We start from the raw sequence: 13,414 nt of genomic DNA on the forward strand, positions 1-13,414 counted from the left end.
GGAATGGTCGCCCATGATCCTTGGTCCTAGGCTCCTCTATCACTCTGGCCTGTCCCTTCTCTTCCCAGTTCTGCTGACTTTCAGCTTCTGACTCCTTCTGTATGTGGCCCTCTTTCCTCTCTGTAACCTTCCCTACATAAGGCCTTCAGTAATAGCACTAAGACCCATCTTGGGCCACACCTTATGTGAAGTAACCTCCTCAAAAGAACATGTTTATCTGGGATACACACCTCCTAACCACCACAGATGTTAACTTAAGAAAATAATGTGGCTTATCCACTGGACTTTTACAATTAGTATTTCATTAATAATTATTATTTATATTTGAAAGACATAACACACACACACAACACCCACCTTAGTAAAATGAATTAAGTGTGCGGTTACTTCTTATAACCTCCTGAGTTTAATACCAAGCCATGTTATGGAAATGAAGGCAGGAGTTAAGAAATACAGAGACAATCACAGTACTTCCTCATCAGAAGGCCCAGTGATTCCTCAATGAGGTGTCTGAGAGGTTGGCTGTGAGTCAAGACATAAAATCCTATATCCCAATTCACACTCATTATCTTCACACCCCTCTTCCAAAATTCTCCTCCTTTTAAGGCAGGGACAACACCTAGTTAGACACTTGATTCTTGTTTGTTTCTTCCCTCTTGCTTTCCCCTTTCCTCCATCCCTTTGGTTGTTAATCCCTCTCAACTTTACCTCTGGAACGCTTCTGCCCTTGCCCTCCCTCTGCCCGTGTGTCACGTTTTCACGGGACTAGCTAATAACACGGGAGCCACCCTGCCAAAAACCTCCAGACTCCTTTGTCAGGTCTACTCAACCCTTCACACTCAGCTCCTTCTGGCTTCTGGCCACCATCATATTCTGTCCCAGGGTGTGAAAAGTCCTTAACCCGGGAACACCCGCGCCTTCTCCACGCGCAGGAGTCCGGCGGCCCGAGGGGTGGGGCCCGCCGGGGCGGAACCGGAAGGAGTCCCCCGGCAAAGGTCGCATGTTCAGTGGGCGGGAACTTCCTAGCAGTGAACTGCAGGAGGCGATCTTACCTCAAAGGCTGGTGACAGGCCGGCGGCAGATGTTTCCTAGCTGACGGAGAGAAAAAATAGAGATGAAGCTAGAGTATGGAAGCTCCAAAATCTCTGGGGAAAGTGCTGGATAATAGATTTGTGAGATATGGCCGATGAGATCCTATGGAGATTAAACCCCAGACCCAGCTAGTTAGGAGAGATTAAATGCTGTGAAGGACAAGGAAGGATCACTGGGATTGGGTGTTAAGTCCCTATGTTAAAGGACTTAAAAAGTCCATGGAGATGTGATACAATAAATGAGTATCAAACTTGATTAGATAGAACCATGTCTCCAGCCATTCTACGTGGGGGTCTCTATTCATTTACAAGAATCCTATAAAAAAGTAGAAACACTTTGGAGAAAGGAGATTCAGAGGGAACACAGCAGAATGACAGCCACAAAAAGCAGAGTCCACCAGCCGGCGACCTTCGGAGATGAAGATGGAAAATGCCTCCCCAGGAGCTTCATCAAACCGAAAGCCAGAAGAGAAAGCTAACAGATGACTCTATGTTCGCCACATGCCTTTCCAGATCAGAGAGAAACCTTGATGGTGCTTGCAGTGTGCCTTCTCACTTGAGAAAGAAACCCTGAACTTCACTGGCCTTGTTGAATCAAGGTATCTTTCTCTGGATGCCTTAGATTGGATATGTCTATCACCTTGCTTTAATTGGGACATTTCCATGCCTAAAAACTTAGCTTGCGACTTAATAAATTCCCCCTTTTAAAAGCCATTCCGTTCTGGTATACTGCATTCCAGCAGCTAGCAAACTAGAATTAACAGGATTAACAGGAGCTGATCAAAATCTGGAATCATTCAAGTTCAGAAACAGAAAGTTTGTCTTTTATTAGGTGTGGCAGAGTACATATGAAATAAGAATTAAAAGATGCAAGCTAACAGGGCAAGGGGAGACTATGACCTCTTCATAGGAACAAAATAACCAACAAGACATTGGAATTATTAATAGCAGATCATTCTTTGGTTAAAACAGAGGAATAAAAGAAAAAAATTATCTTTCCCAAGGAAATAAAAAGAAGTCTAACTGTGTGGGAGAGAGGTACAGAGTTTTGACCTTTAGTAAATAACTGTATCTTTGTGAAAATGACAATGGTGGTAAATCATGAAAGAACAAAACTGCTTTTATAATCCATGTCCATTACTTTTTTTCAATCTTTCTATGAGAACTGGTAACCCCTGTTCACTTGATCTATGATAAAATAATTATCCATATTTTAAAATGTGTTTAAATGTATTTTGTTTGTAATTCTTACTAAATTTTCACACTGGACTATATTCATTTGCTCTCACATTTCTATTGTAATATATATTAAATATTAATTAGTTCACAATTTTAAATCTTTAGAAACTATCAGGCTGCTAGGTTGTATGGTATGTATGAGGGTGTCAAAGTATTCTGTAATATAACTGCTCTTAAACTCAGATCATATGAGTTTATCAAAGAAATTTTAAATCCTTAGTTCTGGCAAAACAAGGATCACAACTTTCTTATTTTTGTTTTTGTTTGTTTTGTTTAACGTGTTCTTTCAGCCATTAATTTCTGTTTTATTTAGCCTGGGTTGCTATAACAAATACTACAAAACAAAACTGGAGGGCTTAATCAACAAGAATTTATTGACTCATGATTTTGAAATCTAGAAGTCGAAAGTCAAGGTCTCAACAGGCCACACTTTCTCCTGGAATCCATAGTGCCCTGGTGCTGGCTTGCAGTAATCTTTAGAGTTCCTTGGCTGGCGTCTATGCCTCTGGCTCATGGTCATCTCTTTCCTTATGTCTGCTGCTCTGATTTCTGCCGGCTTCTGGACTCTTCTGACTGAGTTTTTCTGAACTTCCTTTGCTTATAAGGACTCTGCACATGGAAAAAGGACTCCCTGATTCAAACTGGCCTCATCTAAATAGAATCTTTGAAGATCCTATTCACAAATGAGTCTGCACCTTAACTAATAATGTCTTCAAAAGTCCTATTTATAAATGGGTTCAAACCCACAGGAATACAGATTAAGATTTGAATATGTCTTTTGTGGTGCACATGGTTCAATCCCCATCAATTTCTCTACCATTATGTGAGGAGAAAATGCAAAGTATAGCTTTTATTGATATTCTGAAATCAGCAATTTTGCCTAGAAAAACTGCTGGACTCTTGATCCACAACAACTTGTACCTACTGTGCAGGGATACTGACAAATTATGTTTAAAGAAAGTTTTAAAAAATTAAAGATAATTGTTCTGCTGTCTTAGTATCTTCAAAAAATTTATTAGGACTTTTCTGAAGGAAATAAAATATCATTTGTAAGAGAATAAACTTGTCTAATAATAACAACCAAAGCAAAATCTACAAGACTAATTCAAATGAATGATTAAAATATCAATACTAGATGCTAGCTCTACTTCAACCAGATTACAAATTATCCAAATTTTTAAAATGTATTTTCACAGGAAGGTAGATGAGGAAACGTTATTTTCTACATATGGCAAATACTTAGCTGGTATCCGTGGAACAGCCAAATCATTTACTCTAATAATAAAATATTTCCAAATCAGTAAGTAAAATGCTGCAGCCCCAGCCCTACTGGCCCAGCTACCACACCTACCCCAGCATCCTCCAAACCTCCGCATGACCCAGCAACTATCACAACAAGCATCTTCTGGACCTCAGTCCAGCATTTTAGCCTGTGTCAGTTTGGGTTGATAAACATTTAAATATCCCTCCTATGTACATGTGCATACATAATAAAATCCAGAAAGGAGTCTTATTTCAGAGAGAAGAAATTCAGTGAAATGATTCTGAAGGGACCATATTACAGGTGTCCCCCAGTTCCCCTGTGATATATCTGATAAATATCAGATCAGAAGGCAGCAAATGCTGAAATAGAGAATGTTCTGTGAAACAAGTTCATTTGCCTGATAGTTTCAATATGCAGCTACTTTTTAAAAATGGTCTTTTTTTCAACTTCATTTTGGATTTTTAAGTTTACAGAAAAGTTGTATAGAGAGTACAGAGTTCCCACATACCTCCCTCCCCTGTAGTTTTCCCTATTATTAATATCTTTTATTAGTGGTATGTTTGTCATGATTAATACACTAATATTGATACATTATTACTAACTCAAGTCCATAGTTTATATTAAGATTCACTCATCATGTAGCGCAGAGTTCTATGAGTTTTGACAAATGCTTGATGCTGTGTATCTGCCATTTGAACATCATATAGAATAATTCATTGTCTTAAAAATACGATGCTCCAAGTATTCATCCCTCCCTCTTCCCCCTGAATTCCTGGAAGCCACTATCTTTTTATTATCTCTATAGTTTTGCATTTTCCAGAATGCCATAAAGTTGGAATTATACAGAACATGGTCCTTTCAACTGACTTTTATCACTTAGTAATGTGCATTTAAGATTCCTCCATGTCTTTTCATGATTTGATAGCTTATTTCTTTTTATTGCTGAATAAAATACCATTGTATACATGTACCACACTTTGTTTATCCATTCACCTATGGTAGGACATCCCGGTTACTTCCAATTTTTGGCAGTTATGAATAAAGCTGCCATAAACATAAGTGTGCAGGTTTTTGTTTGGACCTTGGTTTTCACACAATCACTTTTAAATCTGTTTTTGGACTCTAGTACTGCAGCTTTCTCATTTCTCACATAAGCCTAATTACAAGTGTCTTACTTCTTGGTAAATTTGGGAGCAAATTAATCCAAATCTTCAATCTTCACCAATGCAGCTGACTTCTCACAAATCCAAAAAATTTCAGCACTGCAGCGAGAAATATAAATATTTCCTTTTTGAAAATAAGCACATTCTTTGGATCCATTGATCTGGGCATGTTCTTTAGTATTAAATCTGAAAATTAATCAATTAAAATTAAAAATACAAATTTTATGTTTTACATTCAGTCAGCATTCAGTGTTTCCAGTGACCCCATGAGTCAAAAATCAAATACCTGAACATTAACAGATTTCAACTGCCATAATGCACCAAAATTCCTAAAGTTGGCATACCTTAGTTATTTATTTAAAGTTAATCATGATACCAGGTAGAATTCTTTAAGGATATTTAAATCTTTAAGGATAATTAAATCAGGATTTGTATTCCCTCTGTTAATATGGTAGACTCTACCTAATCCAGATTATTTTAGAATTTCTACAATTTCTTTACTTTGGAACTTTCTGAACAAAAACACAAATGTTAAATTATATTCTTATAAAAAATTATTGCATTTTACTATGCGGAAATGTAATTTTGCATGTATTTATTCACATGTAGGGGCCAAATACAGAATAAGACATTAAGAAGAGTGAGAAATGAATGACTACATACTTAGAGGTGTTTCTAAATATCAGTCCCCAGTTCCCCTACTATGGAATTGGTGACAACCCTTAAACAATTCCATTAGAATCTTATGCTAATCAGGTCTAAATCCTCTTCTTGGCCGGGTATTGCTTTTCTTCAAACTATCTGCACTATAGTACAAATATTTTTCTTGCCTCTTTGTGTATGAGCTTGCTAAAATAGCTTTGATTCTGTAGCCAAGGAAGTGGCTATCTAATCCTGAAGCCCCATCTTGCTAACCTGAGCAGGCTATGCTGGCCTATCTGGCAGCTGCACTGTCTTGGGGCTCAGTATCTGCCAGGGCCCAACCCTGCTCTAGAGGCCACCTCCTGCATACTTTGATTAGGAGTGGCTGGAAGGGCAGGATCAATTAAAATCCCCTTGTGGGACAGAGTCACATCTTTTTAGATTCCAAATGAAAACATAGTGCATTTACCTGGTGTCATGTAAATTTACATGGTCTAGTAGCACTACCTCCAGTTCATTTTTAATCATTTTAGACCCAATATTACACTAGTTGCAAAGGATTGACTGTCTTTTTAGTTGTTATTTATTTCACTGAATGTGCCTTCTGCTATTATTATGTGTGTAAAACCAGACTGGTCTATATAATGTGATTAGTAGTAGATGATTTGAGAATGAAGAGGTTGGTGTGCATCTGAATAGAAATAACCAATGCAAAACTTTGGGAATGGATGAACAGAAAGTGTATGTAGGGAGAGAAGTATAAATATAGCAATGTTTGTTATTCAAAGAATTTGGAGGGTCACAGCTGGAGCCCTGTATCTTTAAATAGAATTTTTTTAATAAATGTTGTTTAATAAAATTTTGGCAGCAAGTATCAAAGAGTGAAACAGGAGTGATCTTGATGGATGAAACCATTTTTTATGGGGGGGAAGGAGCAGAGAAAAAGCTACTACACCCCAAAATGCCTGTATTCTTAAATTACATTTAATACACAAGTATCATATGTTACAATAATAAAATAGATTCATATAGTTGTATTATTTTAATATGGTTGTGAGAAGGGGAGTATAGTGTATAGAGCAGTGTTCCCCAACTTTGTTGACTTTTACTCCCTAGAATAACTTTTCAAAGCTATGTATCCAAATACATACTTTTAAGTTGACAGCTATTATCTATTTTTTTCCATTTATTTGACTTGTTGCAAAAAGTGTTATCTTCAGAATATTATATATTCTATATGAGCTTTCATTAATTTCATCAAAACCTGGAAGTGGCAGACTTAGCTCATTTTAATCCATGAAGAATGTCTTCCATATAACTGAATTGACAAGTCCTCATCTTGAAATTAATAGATCAATTCAGACTTACTTTCTCTTAGAAAATGACTGATTTAACTTTTCAGTTTAAATAAATCCATTAATGTATGTTCCTATGACAACTTTCTTCTGGATTCTAAGTGCTGGAGATCCAGAATAGCTAAATGACTGAGAACAGGGTCCCTGAACCACACAGCATGATTTTGCCACTTAGTAGAGGGACTTTGGGCAAGTTATTTATTCTCTCTCTGACTCAATTTTCTCACCTGTGAAATGAAGCTGTAACAGTGCTTAGCTCAAAGGGTTAAAATCTGTAAAGGACTTTCAATGGAGCAAGCATTATATGTATTTATTAAACAAAGAAATAAAATTAAATCTAATAGATAAAGTTCAATACCTTGCCATGAGTTTGACACACAGATGACTTTAAGTTTCCTTCCTTTCAGTATTTATTGCAGAAGCTCTCTTTCTCTGTACATTCACACTTTTTATACCTATATTTATAATTCTTATAATTATCATTCATTTTCTTGGAATCCCATGAAAAACTTGATATTTCCCAATATTTAGAGACTTACAAAGTTGGAGAGGGAATTGAACCATCTTCCCATGACCAATATCCAGCAGATGGGTCCCATGATAATCCCAGCCAGAAGAAAGAAAACTTGGGTAATGGCTGTGATATAAGAAAATCCTGAGGGAGAAAAACAGGAAAAAATTTATTTGAAAGCTCCATTGAATACCAGTTTGTATAAGCAAGACAAATCAGAACACCCATTATATTCATTATTAGTTAATCCAAATTACAAATGGATCCTTACCATGTAAATCAAAAATTCCATTGTTTACCTTTCAGTATGTGGATAATTTCTGCAATCATGGAATGAGATTCAACCATACCTTTTCTTCCAAGGTGTCTATCTTTATCAGGGTAGAGTTCTTGTCCGTGCAATCCTCCTTACTATTAATCCAGTTTTTTTCCACATTAGTTGTAAAATAATAGCAGCTGTTTTGGTACCATTGCCACATCCTAGGACAAGGATTACATTTGTGGTCTGAAAAAATAATTACACCCAATAGTCAAACTCAGTAACTCTAGAACTCTAGACAAGGTTTTGGAAACTAATAATTTTAACTAGGCAATGGGGGCTTAGAGACAACACTGAAAATATCTGCTTTAGGAGCCAATGAAAAGTAAGACACCTCTGGTTATGCTCTGGATTGAGGTGATGAGGATCCAAATTCTGTTCTGAGGGCTCAGTCTTCTAGCCCTAGAAATATTAGTGATCATTTTAACTTCTTATAATCACCTAGAAATAGTTCATAAAATGAGGACTGAAGAATCTAAATCGGTATCATTCAAAGATGCTTCCCAAATGCCCTCTTGTGTTTTTCAAAGTTATTAAATAGATTTGACTCTTTCCCTTCTCTTCCTTAAATTTAGTGCAACACCATTAAGGGCCTTTGGCTAGCATAACTTGTTCATACTCCCAGGTTGCCTCAAACTAGCACCAAGAGATAAGGTCTGACTACTTGGCAAGTGTGATTACCTGAATTGTGAATGACTAGCTCTTGGCAGAGTTTGATGGCCATTTGCTCCTGCCTCTTCAATAGATCAGATATCTGTGATTTGAGAAATTCTTCCTCTACAGGAAAAGTCCTGCCTTTGTCCAGCTGCTGGGATAAGTTATCCTGTTGCTGATGGATGATCTTCTGAAGTTGACTCAATTTCTCTGAGTCTGAATTACTTTCATTAGGTGTCTGCAAAACTCCAAGATATAATAGGGGATAAGTTCATATATCTGTTCATTCTCATGATAAACACAGATGATTACTTTGACATAGAAACATTTCATTTAATATTTTTAGAAATGCTTAATAATTGAGGTATCATGGAGGAAACACACTAGATACTTTTCTATTCCAAGTTGTTTAGAGCTTACCTTTTAAATTTTATTCACATTTTAGTTAATAATTATTAGTTAATTAATAATTATATATCTGACAATTCATTTAAGTCAGTGCTATTATTATTATTCATTTTGGTGAAATGTTTTTTTCTGTTTGGAAAGGATTGATGCAACTTTTGTCACTTTAATAGAACAGAATCCTTTGGGACACTGAGTCTCTCAAATTATGGTTTGCAGACATCTAGATTAAAATTGCTAGATCTTAATACCACACCAGACCATTTGGGAACTTGGATCCATAAAACTTTCATTTTTAGTAAGAACTTAAGGAGATTCATTAGCACAACACATTTAAGAACCATTGCATTGAAAGCTAGGGTGGGCAATGAGGGCGCAGTGGCAGAGTTCTCACCTGCCATGCCGGAGACCTGGGTTTGATTCCCATGCGAAAAAAAAAAAAAGAAAAGAAAACACTACACTGTAGAAAAAGAAAGTTTGAGAATTACCTTTAGAAGGTGGACTAATGAACATAAATCATTGCATGTTTATTAATTTTTTAAAAAAATACATCATTATAGAACAGCAACTGCTAATTCTCATAGCTGGCTATGGGATTTTTATTCTTAATGCTAATCATATTTCTACATTTGCCTTCCTTTCCCTCCCATTGCATTCGACTGTTGCTCCTGCTGAGGAAGTTTTTCTACACTAGTAAGGTCTTAAGTGAGCAGATTAAGTCAATCTTGTGCTTTAGAATTGTAACTTCATTTATGCAATAGCATGTTCTCTCTTGAACATGTCTCTCTTTTTCTCAAATTGGAATTATAAATGCATGTGTATTTAGTCAAAAAAGAGTCTTATTCCAATCAATAGCTAGAAAAATAAGAGTCTTCCCAATTCAGCCCTGTTTATCAAAAGGGCAAAATCCTCACTGATCTGGGGCAAAATATTCATAAGAAAGTGTGTTCTTCACAGGTTTTGTCCTACATTTCTTCCAGAGACTTGAAAAATAGGAAGAATGTGAGATGGAAGAAAGTATTAGAGAATTCAGGACGCTAGCACCTATCATATATTCTAACCTGAATTGACATAGCTTTCTAGTATGCTTCTCAATCATCTCTCTTTGGTTTGATGCAAATATACTTACACATAATCCCCAAGGTCACCAGTCCAATCAGCAGCATCAAGCAAAGAGTTAGGAGACTCAGAGCAGCCTGGCGCCATATAGGGGATGGAGCTGGATATCCTGAATTAAGTCAACAGAGGAATTAGCAACCAGAACTGCCTTAAGGTTGTTACAATTTGGGTGGTTATTTCTCCCTCTAAAGAAGTTCTGGGTATTAGAACTTCTCTCTTGTCTCTTCAATGCCCCATTTTAGAAAATATTTAAAATGATGCATAATAAAGACCTGTATTCATCCCTTCTCCTCCATTCATCTACCACTCTCTGTTTCAAGAATAAGTTTCCCCTAATTTTTAAGATTTTGTTATACATCATCTCCCACCTTCCTTCTTCAATTTTCCTCAACTCTGACAATTTTTTGAGATTATGTACTTCCGTTAAGTCATGGGGTTGATGCAGATTCTACTTTTAGGTATTATCTATATTATTTAATACTGGGTAGATAATGAATGAATACTGAAGTAAGGAATAATTGAATATATAGTCTAATATAAAAACAGCAGAAAAGACCAGAAACCCAGTGGATGACTCTTCAAAATTTAGCATCCTACCTTTCATGTACAACCGGCTCTTACATTTTTGCCCCTTCCTTACCCTTGGATTCAGGTCCTAGTAGCATGCAGCCCAGTGTTTCAGATACATTAATACAGTCTTCAGGTGCACTAACATTCACCACATCCCTGTCTCCCTTTTCCTCAGGAGTTAGAGTTAAGAAAAATAGGCATGCAACCACAAACAGGCACATGTATATATTCCCATCTTTATTTTAGTATACTCTCCCTCCAAAACCACATAGATAAAACACACACACACACACACACACACACACACAAGTATTTAAACTAAAAATAAACATAACAGAAGGATAACATAGTTCATGTATTTAACATGATTGAGGAAAGAATCTGAACTTCCAACAGATCTCCTGCAGGTAAGGATATTTGTTGTCTGCTATATTAAATCAAATTCCTGTCCATGGAGACTGCTAACTCTTCCAATTGGGTCTAAGTGAATAAGCCTAAGTTTAGAACTTAGTCTGGGCTCCATGATATATTAGTTTATGAACTTGGGCAAATCATTTAATCTCTTTCAGCCTCAGTTTTCTAATCTATGCAATGAATAAAATATTTTATTTTGATAAAAATGTGAAATGACATACATATAACAATAACAATAGGAAACTAATGCAGAACACAATTATCTCAGTCATTGTAATTGATTCCACATTGCAAATTATACTGAGTATTTCAATGATACTAGAAAAAAGGTTAAACATATTTATAAAAGAGAAACTAATTTTTTGTCCATTTCTGATTTGTCCTTTTTTTCCATCTAAAAGAAAAATTTCTTCTACCTTCTCAATTTTATTTAGCTTATAAAAGAAAAGTCCCCTGGCATCTCTCATTAAAGAAAAATAAAAGAGATTTACATTTCTTTAAAAAAAAATCTCTAAATATAGTTACCAAACTGAATCGCTGGCATGCCCAGTCACAAGTTTTAACTACAACTCAAAGCTTCATACAACATAGCAAACTGACACAGTTTAAAGAGGTTCTGAAAGCCAACATTTTCTCCTCACTACTGGGGACAATTATTCTACATATATATTCCTCAAATATTTGTCTCCATTTTGGAGATTCCACAGCACACTTCTCTTCAGCATTAGCATCAGAGTCAGCACCTCCATGAATTTAACACCTGTCCATTCCCCAAGGTCACATCCTGCTTTCTCTTAATTCCTACCTCTTTTTCTTAAGTTATTTCCATCCCGGTTATTTCCTGCTACAGCAGAATCCTGAAATGTGAGTGTAGCGTAGGTCACTTCTTCAGACATTGTAGAAGAAAGCACTACTATGATTTATGCAATTAATGTTTCAATATCTGACCCAGGAACAGGATGTTCTGTTCAAGGCTGAGAGCTTTTATGTAGACACTCAACTGACCTAAGGCACAGGCAGCTAGCCTTCTGTAGGAACAGAATGGCTATCAGTTTCACTGCAGAGAAAGTGAGAGAAGCACATATTCTCCTTAAATATTAGGATATAGAGATCTCAGACTGTCTGCTGTTTCAGCCTTGTTTCTTGCTATGAAGTAAAGAAAATGTGCCTGGAGGAAGAGCAGCCACTTTGGTTTCATAAGTAGTTCCCATGATTCTCAAGGTAAAGTCTGCTCTGAGTATTTCAATACAGTCAGGTTATCTTCTTTACCAAACTAATCCTGCACAGAGACATTGCATTTGGTTTATGCTCACCCATATCAGTTATTGAGAAGAGACACACATTTTAAGACAGGAAGAGCTGTGTAATTAAAGGCCAAACATACCTGACACTGCCGTAAGAAATTCTAACTTGCATATGTCAATGTGTGTGCATGCATGCATGAGATGGTGTTGGCAATGAGGTATGGAGGAGAAATGAATAGATATTAAAACTGTGTGAGCAGGATTTCCCTTCTGGCTTGGCTGAGCAAGTTCCTAACAGAGTATTCCTCCTGAAGATGACAGCTAAAATGCTCAGGACAAGATTTTAAAACAAATTATCTGAAGTTTCTGGAGAAAGAGAAATAAACAGCAGGCATTTTCTGGAAAGAATAAGACTAGCACCTGGTAAGGTGTTTGTTGGCTTGGTTTTTAGCCTGAGGGCAGCTTATAGTCACAGTTCTTTGCAGGGCTGAAAAACTCCAGTTCAAAATGTGGTTGACTTTCAACCTTAAACACTTTGGAATTTTAGGCAGAATTTGGGGGCAACCATAGCCACATATATTAGAGCAGCAATAGGGCACTAACACAGAATGCAAGAAAATATTGGAGGGCTCTAGATGTGCAGGGGAATTAAGAAATCTCCTCAAAAGTTTTCCTTTTTTGGGGGGTGAGGATGTGGGGGAGGTAGATAACTGTACTTGAGGGGTGGATTTGTTGTAGATGATTTTTCCAAAAGCTTAGAGAATCACCTCAAATCTCTCAAAATTCACATCTGTTTTAAGATTCAATTAATTCAAGGTCTCCAGAATGAGCTGTACTCACCCAAGGTCATAGACTGCAGAAAGGCAATGTAGTAACATATTCTTCAGTAACATGTGTGCCTGATCTCCATATACATAAATAGATATATATTGGTTGTTCATGCTCATTTTTTTCCAAGCTGACGGAGTATTTCATTACAACAGAAAAAAGTTTGAAGGCGCTGGGTCATATATCATACATAAACTCTGTCATCAAAAATGTGCTAATGGTAATTAAGACAATTTGATTTGATTAAACCATGATTGTATAAATCAACAGAAGGTATAAAGTATTTAGAAATAGAGTAGTTCATATGTGAACTGATTTTCAACAAAATTGCAAAAACAATTCAATGGATATATGATAGTCTTTTTAATAAGTTATATTGTGATAATTGAATTTCTAGTGTGAAAAAAATAAGTTTAAATCCATACTTTGTACCATGCACAAAGCTTACCTCAAAATTGATCATATACTTAAACATAAAATGGGAAAAAGTATTTCTAGAAGAAATGTATAGGAGAAAATTTGATGACCTTGGGCTAGGCAGAATGTTTTTAGATATGGCACAAAAGATGATCTGTAAATTAAAGCAAAAAAGTGCA

The 13,414-nt window shown here is 36.3% G+C and overlaps 1 protein-coding gene across 6 annotated transcripts; it reads right to left on the reverse strand.

The window, feature by feature from the left end:
• Positions 1–2,198: 2,198 nt before the first annotated feature.
• CLEC12B (C-type lectin domain family 12 member B) lies at positions 2,199–13,093 on the reverse strand. Of its 6 annotated transcripts, none has more exons than XM_077170001.1 (7): positions 11,552–13,082; positions 9,773–9,871; positions 8,266–8,484; positions 7,616–7,770; positions 7,294–7,409; positions 4,770–4,856; positions 2,199–2,939 (listed from the first exon to the last, which is right to left on the reverse strand). In XM_077170001.1, the coding sequence occupies exons 1-6, from the start codon at positions 11,640–11,642 to the stop codon at positions 4,793–4,795; spliced, it is 744 nt and encodes a 247-aa protein (XP_077026116.1). In that variant the 5' UTR covers positions 11,643–13,082; the 3' UTR covers positions 2,199–2,939; positions 4,770–4,792. The 6 variants fall into 6 exon arrangements, with proteins under 6 accessions (XP_077026116.1, XP_077026114.1, XP_077026115.1 ...); XM_077169999.1 differs by having other exon boundaries at positions 4,770–4,943; XM_077170000.1 differs by having other exon boundaries at positions 2,199–4,856; positions 11,552–13,081.
• Positions 13,094–13,414: the final 321 nt, after the last annotated feature.

Source organism: Tamandua tetradactyla, chromosome 7 (genome assembly GCF_023851605.1).
Source record: "Tamandua tetradactyla isolate mTamTet1 chromosome 7, mTamTet1.pri, whole genome shotgun sequence".
In the NCBI taxonomy this organism is placed as follows: Eukaryota; Metazoa; Chordata; class Mammalia; order Pilosa; family Myrmecophagidae; genus Tamandua; species Tamandua tetradactyla.

Excerpts from the sequence above, each read along its gene's own strand:
- CLEC12B (XM_077169999.1), bottom strand. The coding sequence starts at position 11,642 with ATGTCTGAAGAAGTGACCTACGCTACACTCACATTTCAGGATTCTGCT. Across the intron at positions 8,485-9,772 it reads GGTGACCTTGGGGATTATGT|TTTTGCAGACACCTAATGAA; the intron begins GTAAGTATATTT and ends TATATCTTGGAG. Across the intron at positions 7,771-8,265 it reads GCTAGTCATTCACAATTCAG|ACCACAAATGTAATCCTTGT; the intron begins GTAATCACACTT and ends TTATTTTTTCAG.